Below are 20567 nucleotides of genomic sequence, written 5' to 3'. Positions count from 1 at the left end.
GAAGGATATACTCCATATACTCTATCCTCGGTACAGAAAAAATAAGACACCCTCCTCCCAGTTATTTACCAAAATTCACAGTGCTATGAACCAGCCCCCAAGGGAAAGAGTGAACTTGACCTATATGGAATTGACAGTTCAAGAAAGGAAATTCCCTGCTAAGCTCAGTCACTCAAGGACCATGATCTCTGGGACAGGACAGCACAAGGAGTGGCCAAGTCCTAAGGTAGTAATGATGCCAAAGGAACAAACAAAGAAGAACATTTGAAAAAGAGGCACATGTTAGCTGGCCCAATCTGAAAACTAGCAAAGTAAACAACCTGGACCATCCTCTGATTTTGGGAAGAGGAACTGAAATGAGTAATATTTCAAAGAAGAAAATGTTTAAAATATTAAGTTTTTGTTTGTTTGTTTGTTTGTTTGAGACCGAGTCTCACTCTGTCGCCAGGTTGGAGTGCAGTGGCGCGATCTCGGCTTCTGGGTTCAAGTGATTCTCCTGCCTCAACCTCCCAAGTAGCTGGGATTACAGGCGCGTGCCACCACACCCAGCTAATTTTTGTATTTTTAGTAAAGACGAGGTTTCACCATGGTGTCCAGGATGGTCTCCATCTCCTGACCTTGTGATCTGCCCATCTTGACCTCCCAAAGTGCTGGGATTACAGGCGTGAGCCACCAAGAGAGCGATCAATGCAGCAAAGCTTTGAGCATTGCTGTTTTTGCAGGCATTAAAAACAGGGTATGGGACTGTGTTTTAGTGTATTAACTGTGAGAATTCTGGGTGAAGGAGACGACAATCCGTGAGTCCCGTATAATGTGAACAACGTGTAGAGAGGTGGAATCAAGGGGAAGGCACGTGTTACTGAATCAGCAAAAACGGCACTCACAACGCTTAGATAGTCAAAGAGGCCTCCCAAGAGCTGAACGCATTAAGTGCAGGACAGGGGAAACTGTTCCCTTCCATTCACTAGAAACCAAACGTAAACGCTAATCTATCCAGTTTCCTGCCCTCGGTATTTTGCCTACATTTCTCTCTCACCTCATGCCGAGAAATCTGAGCCTGCAGCTCCTGTATGTTACTGGTGGCAACAGGTTTATCCTCAATCTCTCTGTGGGCTCCTTCTATCAGTTGCTGGAGATGTTTCATTTCTTGCTCATATTGTTCATACTGCACCACAGCCTCCTTTGAAAAAACAACATAGAAAGATAGACAGTTTTTTTTTTTCTCCATCAATAACTAGGTAAGTGATTCTGTAGTTTAACTCCTTTTTTTACCTGTATGGGTAGGGAATAAAGAAATGATGGGTAAGATTCCTAATGGTTTGAATTCTTCACTTTACTTAGATATTTCAGAGCTTTCTCTCTAAAATATTGTAGCAAAATTATTGACGGAATCAAAATAGTTAAGTGGTTAGGATTCTTTCTCTCTCTTTTCCCTATCGATATCATCCTGAAGATGGAATATGATAGTCAGAAAGGGTGAAGCAGTGTGGGAAACATTATTTCATTTTTCCATCTAACAAATACTGAACATATAAGTAAGACACTTAACTAAGTGCTACGGTAGGGAATAAAAATACGAATTATGGGCTGGGCGCAGTGGCTCAAGCCTGTAATCTCAGCGCTTTCGGAGGCCAAGGTGGGTGGATCATGTGAGCCCAGGAGTTCAATACAGCCTGGGCAACATGATGACACCCCCATCTCTACCAAACAAAAGTATACATACATATGAATTATGCATGATTTTTACCCTCAGGAATTTTCTGTCCAACAAATTACAAGATAACAGGGGAAAAGGATAGTTGACCAAATGAGCCACTAGTTATTTTAATGAGATGCTATTGATACAATTTTTGGATAAAGCGAGAATTATTAGTTGAAGGGAAACATAAGGTAGTGTCATTTCTTCCTGGTAAATGATTTTTCTCTTACTAGGTGAGGAGACTAAGAATTATACTTGAGTGCATTTTTTTTAGGCAGTCAAAAGAAAATGGATTTAATGCCTCAATAAGCTGAAATATGAAAAAACTCTGTAACATAAGATAATAGTAAACCTGTATTATCAGTTTGTAGATGATTCTCAGGTGAATAATAAGAGATAAAAACATTTCATTGCATAGAAATAAATCTTTACAAGTTCTTTATTTAAAAATATCACTAAAAGATAATTTTCACCAAGGATATTTTTTATATAGCATTCCCCAGGCTTTTGTGGGTGATCCAAATGACAGCATTTTAATCTCCTTATTTTATAAAACCACAACAGCCTGTCAGCTTCAACACCCTGGATGTGTTTTGATGGCTGAGCCCACACAATGCTAAGAAAAGAAGCCCATGATTCATCAGCAATTGCTCTGCTGGCGTGGGCACCGTTCACCTGCCTGCATGATGTTGCACTGCTGGATGGCAGTGTGCTGCAGCCGACTGGCCTCTTCCTGTAGCCGCAGAGCAGCATGACAGAGAGGTAAGCTGGCGACCACATCCTCGGGGATCCGGAGGGCACTCTGGCAGAGCTGCACTGCTTGCACCTTCGGCTTCAGTGACTCCATCTCAGACAACAGATGCTGAAAATGCGATTTCATAGTTCAAAAATTTAATATTGAAATCATTTATTTCATAAGCAAGAGGCACTTACTAAATTATAGTTATGTTGTAAGTTATAAACATTTTGCAAAAACATTTTTAAAACAGTGTTGAGTTTAGGGGCTGGGCACAGTGGTTCACGTCTGTAACCCCAGCACTTTGAGAGGCTGAGGCGGGTGGATCACATGAGCTCAGGAATTCGAGACCAGCCTCGCCAACCTAGGGCAACCCTGTCTCTATTTAAAAATAAATTTAAAAAAAAAAACAGTGTTGAGTTTAGGAGGCATTTTTCCTTGCTATCCTCTTTTAAAAGTATAGGTCCCTGTCCCTATTTACTCCAAGTTAGTTCAGCTTACCTGCCGATGAGAGAGCTGCTCCTTGAGACTGAGACGTCCAACTTCTGGAGAAGTCAGGGTTGCCTGGGCTTGCTCCAAGGCAGTTTGTAACTTTTTCAACTCTGCTTCAAATTTTTTCATATCCTAGGGAGTAAATATCAATAGATTGTACTTGAAGTCCAAAGTCATAGGTGAAGAACAACATCACAGCCAAGAAACCACATCACAAGTGAGCACTGTTTCCACAGTGGCATTTCTTTTAATGACAGACTTTTTTTTCTGTTTATTTTTTTTCTTTTTTTTTTTCTTTTTTTTACCTTAGCTGCATCTTGGAGGTTCTGCAAACGAATTTTGATCATCTGTTGCAACTCCTCAGTCTCCCGTCCCAGTTCTGCCACTTGCTGGGACATTTTTTCTGTACAGTACACGCTAGTGAGGTACTGTAATTTCTCAGTCATTACTTCCAGGTCACTGTGGATTTCTTTGGATTCTTCCAGCAGGGTCTAGGGCGAATTGTCAACATTAATGACATTGACACGTAGGTAGAGGGGTATAGATATTCAATATGACATGGCATAAAGTGCCCTGTGTAAGTTCTGTGTGTCCGTTATTGTGTTTAACCTTCGACCCCCCTGTGACCACTTTCTAGTTGGCAGCCATCTACTATTGTAACTATTTCACAGAAAAAGAAATCACAGTTCAGGAACTGTAAACAATGTGCAGAGGTCACATGTCATACTACGCGTGGGACCATGGGGCTCCTGCTCTGTCAAACCCAAACTGCACCCTCGTGAGGGCCAGAACACAGGAATTCCAGCAGTGAAAAGGTCAAACATACTCGGTGTCTTATTCATGTCTCTGGGTCTACCTTTTCTCATGTTTAAACTAAAGAATTACTTTTCAGCTCTCATATTCTATAGCTAAGACTGAAGTTCATATTTATCTAAGAAATGAAAATAAGAACAAGAGCATTACAAGCAAAAACCTTGGCTCACTTGCTTTAAGTGAGACAAAGGGGTAGAAGATACATGCAATAAATATCAAGAGAAGAAAAAACAGCCCTGATCATTCAGAATGGTATCATCTACTGGGTCTAGCAGAAATACAATGGATAAGTAACCATACAATGTACATTTCATGAAAAGTAGAATGAAACAGAAGCCAGTGTGACTGCGACTTGGGGAAGATTGGGAGAAGGTCTCCGGTAAGAGTCACATCTGAGCCCAGTCAGAAGGATGTTTGCAATCTGACAGATGAGGGGGAAGAGGAAAGACATTTCACACAGAGAGAAAAGCATCTGCCTAGGTACAGAGGTGGGTGAACCTAGAATGTGCAGTTAGTGGGGTGTGTAATGTGTAAAGAGGAGAAATGAAGAATAGGAAGAATAGGATATTATTCTTAGGCAATAGATTGTATTTTTTTAATGAAGTACTTTCTTTTCTCACAATAAATGTTTATAAATATATATATTTAACAGATCAATATATATCTAAGATATATAATAAGATATATATTTAACAGATAAATATTTATCTGTATAGGATATATAAATAAGATATATATTTATACATGATATATTTTTTTTTTTTTTGGAGACGGAGTTTCGCACTTGTTGCCCAGGCTGGAGTGCAATGGCACGATCTTGGCTCACTGCAACCTCCACCTCCTGGGTTCAAGCGATTCTCCTGCCTCAGCTTCCTGAGTAGCTGGGATTACAGGCATGCGCCACCACGCCCAGCTAATTTTGTATTTTTAGTACAGGTGGGGTTTCTCCATGTTAGTCAGGCTCGTCTCGAACTCCTGACCTTGTGATCTGCCAGCCTCGGCCTCCCAAAGTGCTGGGATTACCGGTGTGAGCCACCACACCCAGCCCCTATATAAGATATATTTATTTTTACAGATAAATATATATAGTAAGGAGATATATATATATATATATATATAATCTGTTAAATATATATTTAATATAAATGTATAATTTAAGTATATTTATTAATAAATGATTTAAATATATATTTAATATATAAATATATTAAATAGAAAATATATGACTTGGAAAATATTGAAAATATAAAGAAGAAAACAAAATATCTCATCATCTTATAACCCAGAAATAACTTTAAGAGTTAACTGCTGATACATTTGGGCATATTTTTAGGTATTAATAATTGAGGTCCTAACATAACTATAGTTTTCCATCTTTCTTTTTCACCTGACATTAGCGTTACCGGAAAAACGTCCCAATCCAGACCCCAAAAGAGAGTTCTTGAATCTTGTGCAAGAAAGAATTTGGGGCAAATCCAGAGTGAAATGAAAGCGAGTTTATTAAGAAAGTAAAGGGATGAAAGAACGGCTACTCCACTGACAAAGCAGGGTGTTCCCAAAAGCAGAAAAAGGAATGCATCCACCTTAGGTGTGATGTCTGCTTACACATAAGACAACAAAGCGAAAAATCGGCAGAGATGTGCTCTACAACGGCCTGCGACAAAAGATTTCCCAGATCTATTAAGTCCTGGTTCTCTTTGGTAAACATTATCAACCTGTCTCTTAAACCATAATTATTCTGTGACTAAGAATGCCTGACCTGGGAATGCTACCCATTCTCATTGACCTCATCCTCATTTACCCAGCCTCTATTCAGGCCCCTGTAAAGTCACTCTGGTTCTCACATCTCTGACATTAGGAAAAACACAATAGATTTTCTTTTCTTTCTTTTTTTTTGAAATGGAGTCTTGCTCTGTCGCCCAGACTGGAGTGCAATGTCGCGATCTAGGCTCACTGCAACCTCTGCCTCCTAGATTCAAGCGATTCTCCTGCCTCAGCCTCCCGAGCAGCTGGAATTACAGGCGCTCCCCAGCACGCCCAGCTAATTTTTGTATTTTTAGTAGAGAATGGGGTTTCACTATGTTGGCCAGGCTGGTCTCAAACTGTTGACCTCAAGTGATCCACCCCCCTCGGCCTCCCAAAAAACACAATGGCTTTTCTCACAGTGCATTCTTTTTAAATAAACACAGGCTGCTTTACTTCCTAAAGGGTGCACGCAAGAACTCACCAAAATAGAGTCTACAGTTTGCGTTCTCTCTTCAGCTTCTGAACCAGATCATCTCAGGACCTGGTGTCTCTTTCACTGTGCCCCAGGATGAAGTCAACCCACCCTACTGCTCAAGTCATAGAAACCTGGGAATCATCCTTGACTCCTCCCTCTCTTTCACCCACTTCAAGTCTCCAAATTGGAGAATTCTAGCTGCTTAGTATCTCTTGACTTTGTCTTCTCCTCCTAATCTCCAAAGAGAGGCCTTGTCATCTACTGAAATACTGAAACCATCTTTTATATTGTCTTACCTTCCTCAATGTGTTTTCCAAAGGCTGCTAAATTTGCTTTCTGAAAATACAAGTCTGAACTTGTCCTTTGCAGGCAGAATATCGTTTCAGAGGCTTCAGAGTGACTTTAGGATAAGGTTCAAATTCCCAACAGACTTTTAGGATCTTTCTCTTATCTCTCTATTCTTATCTCTTATCCCTTGTACCAGCACCAAAAAACACTCCTCACGTTTACTGCCAGGATTTCAGCATGCATTTTTATCTAAACACATTCCACAAGTAGGCTGTCATGTTTTTCAGGACTCAGCCCAGCATCACCTTTTCCGGAGAAGCCTTTCTGCGCTTTCCTCTTAGACTCCTGGTGGGTGGTTGGGTTGAGGACCCTCCTGTGGGCTCCTTCAGCACCTGGGCCCTCTGTCTCTGCACTAATCACACTATATTGTACTGTTTTCTTCTATCTGTCCCCTCCCCTAAATAATCAACTCCCTGGGGTGGGGACAGGAAATATTCTTTGTACACTAAATGCCTACCCAAGGCCTAGTTTGGGAAAGGACTCTATGTTTGTTGAATAAATAAACAAACGCCTGTATTTCCAGAATTTGGGGATGCCAAGGCGTTGGGGCTCACTTCAGGCCAGGAGTTTGAGACCAGTCTGGCCAGCAAGGTGAAACCCCATCTCTACTAAAAATGCAACAATTAGCCAGGCGTGGTGGTGCATGCCTGTGGTTCCAGCTACTCAGGAGGCTGAGGGACAAGATTTGCTTGAACCCAGGAGGTGGAGGTTGCAGTGAGCCGAGATCACGCCAGTGAGCTACAGCCTGGGCAACAGAACGAAACACTGTCTCAAAAAAAAAAAAAAAAAAGTCATGATTACCTTAAATACTTCATTATATTTTATTATACGCAAATATTTACTCAGAAAAAGGTTATTTCAGATTTAAGTTTTCTTTAAAATTTCAATACAGTTATTAATACTGTGGAAAGTATTTTCTATACTTGGATTATAGCCATAAAAAGGAGCTCAAAAGGAGCCAACAGGTCAGAGTAGCAACACTTTCTTTTTTTTTTTTTTTTTTGAGATGGAGTCTCACTCTGTTACCCAGGCTGGAGTGCAGTGGCGTGATCTCGGCTCACTGCAACCTCCACCTCCTGGGTTCACACCATTCTCCTGCCTCAGGTTCCTGAGTAGCTGGGACTACAGGCGCCTGCCACCACGCCCAGCTAATTTTTGTATTTTTAGTGGAGATGGGGTTTCACCATATTGACCAGGCTGGTCTTGAACTCCTGACCTTGTGATCCACCCATCTCAGCCTCCCAAAGTGCTGGGATTACAGGTGTGAGCCACCATGCCTGACCCAGAGTAGTAACATTTTTGACAATCATCATATATTTTGCCAATTATTTTTCAGAGAGATTTTACCAGGATACCAGCAATGTTTGAGAGCTCACTTCCATAAATATGAACTTGAAAGAAATAGTTATGAACTTGACAGTTAACTTTGTCTTTCTTCCTCTCTTTTTTTGCTGAAATTTGCATTTCTAGACTTCTAAGGATGTTGGCTTTTTTCATTGTTTTCAAATCAGTGGTAACTTAAGTCCTGTCTGTTCATATCTAAGCATATCTTAAAGCAAAAGATTGGAGTTAAAGACACTGTGGGAAGAATACTCAAGATTGATCAGAGAAGAAAGACTGTGAATATAGGGAAAAATTAGGAGCTGTTAAAGGATTCCAAAAAGGGAAAAATGAGCTTTTATCTAGAACCCTGTAAGCAAGAACGGATACGGGGATTCATTTAAAGGCCACAAGGATACATAAATAATATAAGAGAGAAAAATCTAGAATACTCAGGGATACCCATGTAACTCCAATAGAAGTCACCCTATATTTTATTATAAGATAACTAGCCTATTAGCTATCTGGGTCTAATGTAAGCTTAAGTTACAAAAGGATGAAATAATTTCCTGGATGACGTGACTGAGAGAAAAGGAACATTTTTCTCATGTAACTTCAGAGGAAATGAAGTAACATAGCCAGCATGTGGATGTGGACTCGTGGCTTGCTCTGGGCTGCCCGACCTCCTGTGGAAGGCCAGATGACAGGCCTGGGTGAGGGCTAAGGGAAGAGGCAGATGTATGTGCCAGGTAGATGTTTGCACGTATGTACCTTAAACCATTTGATCTCATGATAAGTCTGAAATACGAATATTATTTACATCTTCATACAAATGATGAGAAGACAGAATTCAGAGAGGCAAAGCATTCTGCTCCAAATCACACAACCCTGCAGGGCGGAGTTTGATTCTCCCGCCAGTCTGAGTGTGGATCTAGAATCTTTCCACACTTCATTGCATCTCTTCACGGAAAAGAATTTCCCACCAGATCCCTGCAAATAATTATTTCAAAGAAGCTACAGAAAATGAGTTCTACAAGGCTGATTGGTTTGCGTCTTGGTGTAAGGTAGGTTTAGGGAAGATCAAGGATATTTATTTATTCAATTTCATGAAATTTCATGAGAAGCTCCTTTCTGTCCAACTACTGAACAACTCAGGGGTACCTTAGCATTCTTTTTATCTGATAGCTCCAGTAATTTTACATCACGGCCCTCTAAGTGTTGTATCAGTCTGCCCGGTTAAATCAAATTGCCCTTGGTTACTTTTTAAAAATAATTTTTCCTAAGATTACCTGATGCAAAATATATTGTTCCCGAAGCTGGCTTGCAGAATTCCATGCAATAGTTCCATGAGCCAAAACTTTAGCTTTCTCAATCCACTTCAAAATTAATTCAAGCATTTCATTGTATTCTTCTAAATGTGACGCTGCCTGAAAAACCAATAACATTAAGATAACAAATGTAAACTCAGTTTCTTGAGCTATAAATCAGTCTTCTGTCTTTTTGGACACAACAATCTTAGGGGTTGATAGTTATAATATCTATGATATTCAGTGGTATCAAAAAATCGTTTCCCTGTTGAAAATCTGTCAAAGGCTTCTCAGTGACCTTGGGATAAAGCTCAAATTCTTAATATGATTGAATTATTCCTCTTTTTCTTTCTTTCTTTTTCTCACCAGGGTCTTACTCTCACCCAGACTGGAGTGCAGTAGCAGGATCATGGCTAATTGCAGCCTCAATCTTACGGGCTCAGCCTCCCAAGTAGCTGGACCACAAGCACATGTCCACATGCCCAGTTAATGTTTTGCATCTTTTGTAGGTTTCACCATGTTGCCCAGGCTGGTCTCAAACTCCTAGGCTCAAGTGATCCTTCCGCCTCAGCCTCCCAAAGTACTGGGATTGTAGGTATGAGCCACCATGCCAGGCCTTCCTCTATCCCTTCCTTCACCCTCCCCTGGGTAAGGAGGTGGCAAGTGGGGATTACAGCAGCCAAAGTTTCAATACTATAATCAATGGGTTGCCAACTCCTAGTTTTAACTTGTCACTGATTATATTAATCGGTTTCAAAAGTCTAGTCTATATGCAACAATTATTACAGATGTGCAATCTGAACCTATTAAGTCAATGTAAGCTAATATATATGTAGTTTACTTAAAGGTACTTGAATTAACCCCAAACTGATTTCATAAAACATGTTAACGGGTGAATATTCATTTCACAACATACTTCTCCATTTTACAAAATATTCACTCCAAAGTCCGTTTATAGGACCACCTTTGTCAGTGACTTTATCATACGACTGGATATAAAATAAGTGCTGGTTTACACCTAAGTCTTAGGAACACAAGTGTAGCATGAAATAAGCTATACCTAAACTACTCTCTCATTGTCCATTTTACCTTTTTATTTATGTTTATTTATTTTCAAAAGAGAAAAGCAGAACATGGAAGTTTCTGCCTTAGAGGATTTGGATTTCTGGTCGGGAACACATACCTGATTGAGTTTGGAGAGCCGATTCTCAGCTTGTCTAATGGTCTGCTGGTGAAGTTCAGTCAGTTTTCCTATCTTCTTGGCCAGTGGCTTACCCAGTTGGCCATTCTGTTCCGAGAATTCCTGTACTGCTGCATCTAATTCCATTAACTTTGAATTACAACCATCTAATTCCTCTCCCAGCACCTTGATGGTCATCAAAATGAAAGAACATTAGAGAATAGAAAATAAATTTCTTCAGGTTTTCCAAGATCAGACTGATTTTTGTCAAAGCCAAATATTATAATGAATAACTTTACTATAATTCTACTATGATCAGGTCATTTTTGTTTCTTCGGTTGGAAAGGCAGAGCAGGATATGTTGTAATCCTGGTGTTTGTTTCCTATGAGGCTGAGTGAGAAGGCTAACATTTTCCTTCTGCCCCACCCAAAAAGGATTACAGTCCCTGAACTCATCAACAGAGGAAGAACACAGATTTAGCTACCAAGGACACAATTCACTTTGGAATTTATATACTTGCATTCCTAAATCATCACTTAGTCCTTTGACAGTCTTCTTTCTTACACACTCGTGCATGTATATTTATTAATACTGTTCAATTATAATGATAAGTTATGGAAGAGGATCTGTGTAGATTCAGTTATAACATTTCTTTACCGCCTGCTGTTACTATTTGGCTTTAATAAAGGTCCCTAAAAGGTTTTTATCCTGTATCCCCAAGTAAAACTGACTCCAAAAACTATTTAATTCATTCAGTAGCACCCTTTAAAATTCTACTTCTTACCTTTTGGTCAGTTTTAGCTTGAACTAAATTATCTGTCTTAGCTTTCAGCTTAGTTAGAATAGTTGTGAGGTCTTTAGCTATCTTCTGAATTTGCCGGCTGAGTTCCTGGCTCATGGCTTTGCTCTGCTCAACTTCTTTTATTTTGTCTTGGATCTAAAAAATCAGTGAGAACAGCAAAACAAGCCATGGTTAAAATTGTATAATAGATACTAAAAATCTCAAATGATGTTGACAAGACACATTTTAACTGCTTTGGCATTGATACCTTTGGTCACACCAGAGATGTGCAGTTAGTTACAAGCTCTCCCGGCTTTCCCTGACTTCACTATCTTTATGTATTTACTGCACTCCTTGTGTTCCAGTAAAGATACAAGCGATGTGTGTAGAGGAATTCACTTATTAAATATTTACAGAATACTCATTATAGATGGTTGTGTAGACAGCTGAGTTTGAATCCTATCTTCTCCATTAACCAACGTAATGACCCTGAGCACACAAACTCCTCTAAGCCTTTTTCTTCATAGGATGGAAAATCCTCCTAAACAGTTGGAGGAACACTGATTTGTTTCCAAGCACCTTTTAATCAATGACTGTTAATGATCTGTTAACTCTTTTTGTAACTTTCCAACTACAACTCTATAGTATGCCAACAAAGTATTAAGCACGTCTAATGCAAAGGAAGGTGAAAAAAGACAGTTAGCATTTACAAATTTCCAATGACTTCGGTTTGATTTGATAACAAACATTCACACTGTTGCTTAGAATAAAATGCTGAAGAAAAGATGTTAAAGAGAGGAAACATTTCTTTATATAGTTAAAGATCTTTAAAAAAACCTCTTTAGTAGGGAGAAAACACACCATTAAAAGAGTGTTAATGATGTGTTTGGCCTTCATTATATTGAGTGTCAAAGTAAATTAAATACATATGAATAAGTCTATGATAGGAAAATTAATCCAGAGAAAAGCTTACATTTGAACCAAAAAAAAAAAAAAAAGAAAAAACAAAACCATGGCTGTGCACAGAGGTGCACATCTGTAATCCCAGCACTTTGGGAGGCTGAGGCAGGCAGATCACTTGAGGCCAGGAGTTTGAGACCAGGCTGGCCAACATGGCAAAACTTGTCTCTTTTTACTAAAAATGCAAAAGATTAGCTGGGTGTGGTGGTGCATGCCTGGAATCCCAGCTACTTGGGAGGCTGAGGCATGAGAATTGCTTGAACCCAGGAGGTGGAGATTGCAGTAAGCTGAGATTGTTTCACTGCACTCCAGCCTGGAGGACAGAGCAAGACTCTATCTCAAAAATATAAAAAGACCATGAACTTGCCAAGTCATCCTTCCCAATAGATCTTCCAATGTCTAAGAAGAAAACCAAACATATCAATTAAATACTTAAAACAGTAAATAGCACATATTAGTAGTTTAGGTCAAAGTCATGATAAAGTAGGATCGGATTTTGATGAGATTTTTAAAACACTTTGCATCATACATTGAAGATTTCCAAAGTAGAGCACAACTGTATGAATCTGACAGTTGGTACAAATGGGATATTACTTCCTATTTCATGTAGCACTTTAGAATTGTAGTATGTCTTCTCTTTGTCTCATATAGAATGGTTTTAATTAAACTTTAATAGCTTTAGCATTAAGCCACTAAGAAAGTCCTAAAAATCTATTATATTTCCATACAGATGTTATTTGAGCCTATTTTCACTACATGAAATTGTACTCTTCATGAGACCAGAGACAGAAATCTCGCTCTGGTCTCAACACCAAAAAGGACTATGCATTTCTTCTTAAAGAAACAAAAATATTTGACACAAGAGGATTGACCCTATAAACAAAATAGAAAGACACTCATGATCATAGGTTTACCTGGTCACGGATCTTTAGGTCCAATGCTACTTCAGCCAACTGAAGGGAGAGTTCAGCAGGTAATATGGTATAAAGACCCAAGTACTTATCCTTCTGTTCTTCTGCCATTTTTTCAATGTTCTGTCGGTGATTTGTGGCTTCTGTTAGGAGAATCTGAAGAAAAGATCAAAATAAGAAATTTCTGGGAACCTTCTAAGGAGACTGTTATAGACAAGGCTATACATTGCTCATCATCATATAATTAAGTGTGGAATTAGAGAAATATCTTAAAATAATACAACACTCTTCTTTTGTCTCTGAATATAAAGCATGTTCACTTTAGAAAACAAAGGAAAATCCCATGAAGTAATACTAAATATCTTCTATAGAACACATTTCTGAAATTTTAAAATTCAATATTCAATAAATATAAACAAGTATGTTCAATTAAAATCAGGGCAATTGTTTTTGAAACAAGGGGTAAAGAGAATGAGGAGATTTTTTTGTACCTGAAGTTCTTCAAGTTGAGCATCTATTTCTATTGTTGGATTCCCTAAATATTCTTTCGTTTCCTGAACCCAACATTTCACAGAATTGATCTGAGTCTCCACCATTTCTCGGTCCTTCAGCTCTTGCTTCACCAACTTTCCATTAGTCTTCACTTTCTCCTGCATGCTTCAGAAACATTACAGGGATAAAACAGAAGTGATGTGAAGTGAAAGGAACCCCCTAATACTTGACAACATTTTATCCAATACATATACAGAAACGGGAAATCTAATATCTTTTTTGCAAGTAAAGACACTTCCTCAACACTGTCAAATAACACTTCAGTTCATGTATAAATGTCATATAAAGTGAATAATTTGTCCTTGAAAAATTGAGAGTTGACTGTCTCACATGCCACTGAATTGCAATTAATTTCCTATGTAACGTAGCCTGTCAATTATTTCATTATTTACTTCCTCTTTGGAAATCTACTAAAATGGCACATTTAAAAGTAATGTATAACTGGAATATATATGGCCATCTATTAGAAAGTAGTTTTTAAAGAAAAAAATCAAGCTTTGGAAATTTCATAATTAATCATGTTAATAATGTCCAAATTTCAAGTCTTTATTTGAATTAATGTAAATTTAATAAGTGTTAGGTTACCCCCACATCACCTATAAGGGAAAGAGGTGAATGCAAGGACATGAATGAGGTAATATTTGTAAATATAGAAATCAAATTATCTATAAATGTTTTTTCGCTGGCCCAATAAGTGAATCAGGGCTGGTTGTATATCAACATTAACTTGCTCTTTCTACTAAATTCACTGCCAGTCAATGACTACTATTTACCTGGACTGTGGTGTCATCTTTGCTCCTATATCCCTGTCACCCCAGATAGCCAATGAGTTCTCAAGCTTTATCAAATCTAAGTTCTGAATAGCTCTCAATTGTTTCCCTCTCAGGCTTCATTTCTCTTGAATCACCCTTCCTCTCCCTGCATCACCCAAGGAGCTCCTTGAAAGTGACATGTTTCTTCCTTTCTTACATGTCCTTCCCCTGTTTGCAAAACTCAATGCCTAGCTCCAGGCTGCTCAGGCTTCTGCTTAAATTCTCCTTCTGAAGGGATGCCTTCTTTGACTCCTCCCCTCGGCTGCTTGTCTCTGCTTCGGATTCCCTCAGCTCCCTTTTCACACTTGACTGAAAGGCTGCCTTAGTTGCCTATCTCTGCTGCTTGACTGTAAACAGCATGAAGACAGACACTGAGTCTGCATGGTTCTCATCGTATCTCTAAGTACTATGAGATATGTATTTGTCAGACAAATGATTGAAGAGTCAAAGAAACCGAAAAGCAAGGGTGATGGGAACGGATCCCCACATTTTTAAGGTGGTGTGAAGGAGCACCTTCATACTCAAGTGCCCTGCTTATCCCTTTGGGTCAAGGCCAAGTTTAGTAACAGAATGAAAGTAGGTGCTTAATTACTTCAGGCATCGATCTTGCATCGCGGTGATTTCCTGCATGAGCGGCGGCTCTCCCCCGGGGGTCGGGGCGGCTCCATCCTGGAGCATGCTGAGGGCTTGCTGCCGGAGCATGCCCAAGGCCGACTGCTGCTGCTCCAGCTCCAGAACGAACGTGTCGTGGTATTCAAGAAGAGTTAAGAGTTCCGCTTTCGACGCCTTCTCTGCTGAACTTCCAGGTAACTTATCTTGCAGCTGATCAATCATTTCAGTGGCCTTTTTAACCTGATGACAAATGTACATACTATGAAGTTCAATAATAAATAAACTGAAAAAAATAAGGTCATTCCCATAAAAGCCACACACTAGTGTATGAAGCCAATTAAAGATGATGGTATACATTCCATATTTTAGGAAACTGGAACCTGAGGCACCGTCTTAACATGAAAGGAGGTATCACCTCTGTACCTCTGGGTTTAAAGCTTTAATCTCAAAATAATATTAGGACGATCAGAGACTATACTTAATACAGAGAAAGCTTTTTTTTTTTTTTTAAACTAAGAAAACAAAATACTCTTTCCAATATTTAAGGTAACATAAATGAATACCTTTAAATCATAAAGGAAGACACGGCCTAAAACATTAAACCTTTAAAAGATGGAAAAAGTGGCCAGGCAGGCATGTGGTGGCTCATGCCTGTAATCCCAGCACTTTTGGAGGCTGAGACAGGCAGATCACCTGAAGTCAGGAGTTTGAGACCAGCCTGACCAACATGGCAAAACCCCATCTCTACTACAAATACAAAAATTAATCGGGTGTGGTGGTGGGTGCCTGTAATCCCAGCTACTCAGGAGGCTGAGGCAGGAGAATTGCTTGACCCCAGGCAGCGGAGGTTGCAGTGAGCTGAGATCACACCACTGCACTCCAGCCTGGGCGACAGAGCAAGATTCCAAAAAGGAAAACATTGAATATACATTTTCGGTAATGAGTTAAATTTCTGCTCATTTTCAGGTTTCATGGTAAAGAAAAAGTATCTTGTTCTTTTACAAGGCCAGTTAAGAAAGCAAATGGGGGAAAATGGGCTTGTTCTCCTTTCAAAATTTATTTGCTTGGTTTTTCTCACTGATATAATTTGACCGTGACTTGGGACTAAACTGCACATTGCATTTTGTACTTTGTTTCATAACTTAGTTTTTATGTCATTGAAATAGAGATTTGCAAAAGCCTTTATTACTTTCAGAAGGCTGACTTCAAACAGCAGCAAAATACCGTGTTTCAAAATACATTATAATTAGTGAGGAAAGAAAGGTGAGCCCATGGACAGTGGAAACTACCTTGTTGTTAAAGCCTGTCCACTCATCCACTGCATCTTCCAGGATCTTCTCCTGGTCTTGGGCCACAGCTCGAAGGCGTGTCCAGCGCTGCCAGACAGTGGTCATTGACCTGCTCAGGGTGGCTTTGCTAGCATCATTTCCGGTTTTCTCCAGTTGTGAAGCTTTTTCCTCAAGCGCCACGATTTTCTCATGGAAAGAGTTAACCACTGACACTAAAGCCTAGAGTTGGGGGTGGAGGACGGAAGAGAGGAGACAAGGGAGAGATTAATTTTTTTAAAGTTCTATGGATCTTGGTAAAGCCCAAAATTACCTGCAAAAGGGAATGTTTCTACATATACGTTTATTCTCCTCTAGGTACTCTTTTATGTTTATTTTTTAACCAGAGTTAGTCTTAAAGCTTTTTAAAGAGGTGAGGTGAATATTATTTATGTATTAGAAACAAAAGTGTATTTTGCTACTTGAGATGACATTTTTTCATTTTTAAAAAGCAGCACAAATGTAAGTGAACCAAATGTAATATTTTAGTATGTTACATTTTTTCCTTATATTGCTCTGATAAAGGGAGATTCAGTTATTAATTTTTCAGTTTTATTTAATCTATTATCAACAAAAAGTATTTACTGACATTTATTAAGTGCCACATCTTATCGGAAGCAAACTGCTCTGAATATCTTTTTGAAATCTTTGCTATGCATTTCCAACGGGAATCCTAAAAGGTAACAGCATTTAATAAACTTAAAACTTCTCTAAAATGTGGTTAAATGCATCCTTATCATATTGAAAAATTCCTGGTAGAAGTGAAGATTTATTGATCATGTTGCAAAGACCCATTACAATTATAGAAAAAGGATTAAAAAAAAAAAAAAAAAAACAGCCCAAAACTCTGACCTTGTGCTCTGACAATTTTTCTTCTGCTTCATGACTAGAAGAAGTCTTCAACAAAGAAAACTCAGACAGTTTCTTTTCTGTATCATTCATCAATTCAATAACCTCTTCCCTTGCTTTCTGGTAATCGTGCCATTGAGCTGTGCATCTTGAAAGAGTCCAACAGAAGTTGATAAGTAACATGAAATCATGTATTTCTACGCGAAGCTCTGGTGTCAGTATGTCTAATGATACTTAAGAGAGATTCTAGAATGCATGTATGTGCTAATGTCTGTCATTTGTGTATCACTACTTCCAGCGTGGAAATTCGTTTCACTAAATATAAAACACAAAACATCCTGAAATACCTCTGCAAGAGATCCGCTTGGGCACAAGAGTCCTGGCTCATCCTCTGGCTCCTGAGTTCCAGAGAAGCCATTTTCTGTTCTAGGTCTTCTTTGCCGGTTGGCTTGATGAGTGGGTCCAGGGTGGCTACCAGGCCGCGGAGCTCCTCCAGGTTACTGTGGAACTGATCCTCTGTACTGAAAAATTCCATGTGGTTTTTGAGATTTTCCTCTGCGCTCTCCACATCTAGGCCGTTGCCTGCCAGCTGCAACATTTCTTGGGCATCCTCAAGCCAGTCATTGGCCGCTTGAAATACCTGATAATACCTTTGACACTGGCTATACATTTCAGTCAAAGTAGCCTGAAAAACAGCAGTTGCAAACATAATCAACTCTGCTTTGCAATGTATTTGCAGGAAAGAGTTTCATTCATTCATTTGTTTTCCAGTCCTCAGTCTCATGGGTGTATGTATGTAAGTGCATTGATAAGCTAGGGGAATATTTTTGTGGTGCCATCCATCATCAGCCTTGATTTTTCCTTCTGCTATTCTTGTTATAATTGTATTATTGCCATTAAATTAAATAATAAGGACAGAGATGGGATTGAAATTTATGTCAGTATCTTGACTAGTTCTGAAAGTTCCCTCTCTAAGAAATAATATAATGCTTAGAAATATGTGGCAGACTGAATGTTTACCAAAGTGCAGTAATGTCTCCGTTGGTTAGAAGTATAACAATACGGCCAAGCATGGTGGCTCATGACTGTAATCTCAGTACTTTGGGAGGCTGAGGGAGGCAGATCACTTGAGGCCAGGAGTTCGAGATCAGCCTGGCTAATATGGTGAAACCCTGTCTCTACTAAAAATAGGAAAATTAGCTGAGTGTGGTGGCGCATGCCTGTAATCCCAGCTATTTGGGAGAGTGAGGCACAAGAATTGCTTGAACCTGAGAGGCAGAGGTTGCAGTGAGCCGAGATAGTTTCACTGCACTCCAGACTCTGTCTCTCAAAAAACAAATTAACAAACAAACAAACATGGAAAGGAAAAGAAAAGAAAAGAAAAGAAAAGAAAAGAAAAAGGGAAAAATAAAGAAATATAGCAACATGAAACTTCCAAACTGGCATTTACCAGACCACAGAGCCACAGAGTAATTTCTGGAAGCGAAATAGTAACCTGTGAGTCTTGCATAGAGACTAAAATAGAAAAGTTGAAAAGTTTAAGTCCGGAAGGCTGGTCCATTCAACTCCAGAAGGAAAAGAAACACTCTAACCAGCCATCAATGACTGGACAAGATAAGCTGTGACTGTGCAAGTGAAGATGCATAGAAAAGGTAGAGAAAGTACCCGTAAGATGAGCACCAGTTAAGGAAAGAACAGGGACAGCAAAGCATAGAATCAGCAGAGGAAATAAGAAATGCCCCAGGAACCATGACCTTTAGTTATTTGGACGAAGATAATCAATAAGACAAGATGGCACAAATAGAGACATCTTAATAGATTTAAGATTTTGGTTCAAAACTCACCAAAAGAAGCAAGCTTACCTGACAAATGTCCTTCAAGAATGAAAATTTCTGGTAACTTCTGTTCTACTCTACATTCTAGATTCTATATCTCTGTTTATACTAATAGGTCTAGAAAAATAGTTAAAAAAATTTTTTTAAACAATAGCCTTGAATCAGCATGAAAAGGTTAAAGTGTACTAAATAGTTTTTAGTTTAAAAAGTCAGAATTTTACATGAAGAAGTTTATTATGATTTTATCCAATATTAACATTTTTACTATTGAAAGTGTTAACCTTAATCTTTGAGGAAAATAAAGTTAAATGAAAGCTAAGATTCATCTGAAGTTACTTCGTGTCAGACCCGATGCTAAGAAGATAAACCTAATAAAAGAATCATTAATATCTCTCTTCTACAAAGAGGGACAGAGACTTATAGGATGTCATTTGCCTGGGATCAAATAGCTGCTATTAAAACTCAGATGTGCCCTCCTCCCAGGCTTTCGCCGCTGTATTATCCTGATGAAAGCTACCTTTTACCTAAAGGGTTGGTTGACATCTCCTAGAATCAGAGGGACTGAAGACAGACATGGAGAAAAGGAGCCAAGAAATTAAAGGAAGTAATCCTCTAGCCACTATTTTTCTCTTCTTGTTTTATTTCATTTTATTTTATTTTATTTTTAGACAGAATTTTGCTCTTGTTGCCTAGGCTGGAGTGCAATGGCGTGATCTCGGCTCACTGCAACCTCTGCCTCCTGGCGATTCTCCTGCCTCAGCCTCCCAAGTAGGATTACAGTCATGCACCACCACACCCAGCTAATTTTTTTTTTTGTATTTACTAGAAACAGGGTTTCACCATGTTAGTCAGACTGGTCTTGAACTCCTGACCTCAGGTGATCCACCTGCCTCAGCCTCCCAAAGGGCTGGGATTACAAGTGTGCACTACCACGCCTGGCCCTCTTCTTATTTTTGAATGCACAGAACTTGCAAGCCCCAGAGCAAGCCGCAATTAGGCCAATCTGGGAAGTTTTGTACATGCTCCCATTTCTTTTTGTTATCCCTGAGTCAAGTAATTACGAGTATTCTAGTCTTTCTTTTGCTGTGCTATAGGGAAGCAAAAGATGGACAGCACTCATCCCCACAGAAGGGGTGAAGAGACAGGGCAATTAATGGGATACCCCACAAAAAAGTGGCTTATTAGCAAGGTCAGGGCTGTATTGTCCATCTGCCTCTCTCCATTTCGACTCTTCATCTAGCACTGATTTTAGAAATACCAGCCTTCACATTGTCTACAAAGGGCATCAGTAATTATTCATTGTTAATCAGGTGTACTATCAATGTACTAATATACAATAGCAATTATGTTACCAATACCATTTATCATCTCTTTAAAGGTGAGAGATCACTGAGGCATCACTATTATAAGCAAAGTGAAGTCAAGATGGAGACCGCACAAAATGAATAGCATGCACATAAACAATTAAAATCACCTGGCCCAGCACGGTGGCTCCCACCTATAGTCCCAGCACTTTGGGAGGCCAAGGCAGGCAGATCACTTGACGTCAGGAGTTCAGGACCAGCCTGGCCAACATTATGAAACCCCATCTCTACTACAAATACAAAAATTAGCTGGGCGTGGTGCCAGGCGCCTGTAATCCCAGCTACTCGGGAGGCTGAAGCACAACAATCACTTGAACCCAGGAGGCGGAGGTTGCAGTGAGCTGAGATTACACCACTGCACTCCAGCCTGGGCGACAGAGCAAGACTTCATCTCAATTAAAAAAAAAAATTAAAATAACCATTTAAGTCACTGCTGAAGATGCTTCTGT

The 20567-nt window shown here is 39.3% G+C and overlaps 1 protein-coding gene across 2 annotated transcripts in view; it reads right to left on the bottom strand.

Moving 5' to 3' along the window:
* Positions 1-20567, bottom strand: part of SYNE1 (spectrin repeat containing nuclear envelope protein 1) — a 528817-nt gene that overhangs the window by 185165 nt on the left and 323085 nt on the right. For both annotated transcript variants that reach the window (XM_025384518.1, XM_025384520.1), the window contains 13 exons: positions 17267-17604; positions 16923-17067; positions 16035-16253; positions 14726-14985; positions 13261-13426; positions 12773-12925; positions 10902-11054; positions 10120-10302; positions 8919-9056; positions 3233-3418; positions 2937-3059; positions 2379-2561; positions 1037-1180 (listed from right to left, as the gene is read on the bottom strand). In XM_025384518.1, coding sequence (XP_025240303.1) covers positions 1037-1180; positions 2379-2561; positions 2937-3059; positions 3233-3418; positions 8919-9056; positions 10120-10302; positions 10902-11054; positions 12773-12925; positions 13261-13426; positions 14726-14985; positions 16035-16253; positions 16923-17067; positions 17267-17604 — 2391 coding nt within the window. The remainder of the gene's footprint in view (positions 1-1036; positions 1181-2378; positions 2562-2936; positions 3060-3232; positions 3419-8918; positions 9057-10119; positions 10303-10901; positions 11055-12772; positions 12926-13260; positions 13427-14725; positions 14986-16034; positions 16254-16922; positions 17068-17266; positions 17605-20567) is intronic.

The sequence above is a fragment of the Theropithecus gelada genome, chromosome 4 (assembly GCF_003255815.1).
Source record: "Theropithecus gelada isolate Dixy chromosome 4, Tgel_1.0, whole genome shotgun sequence".
Taxonomy (NCBI): Eukaryota; Metazoa; Chordata; class Mammalia; order Primates; family Cercopithecidae; genus Theropithecus; species Theropithecus gelada.
Note: the sequence above shows the minus strand (reverse complement) of the source record. Positions and strands in the feature narration are given on the sequence as shown.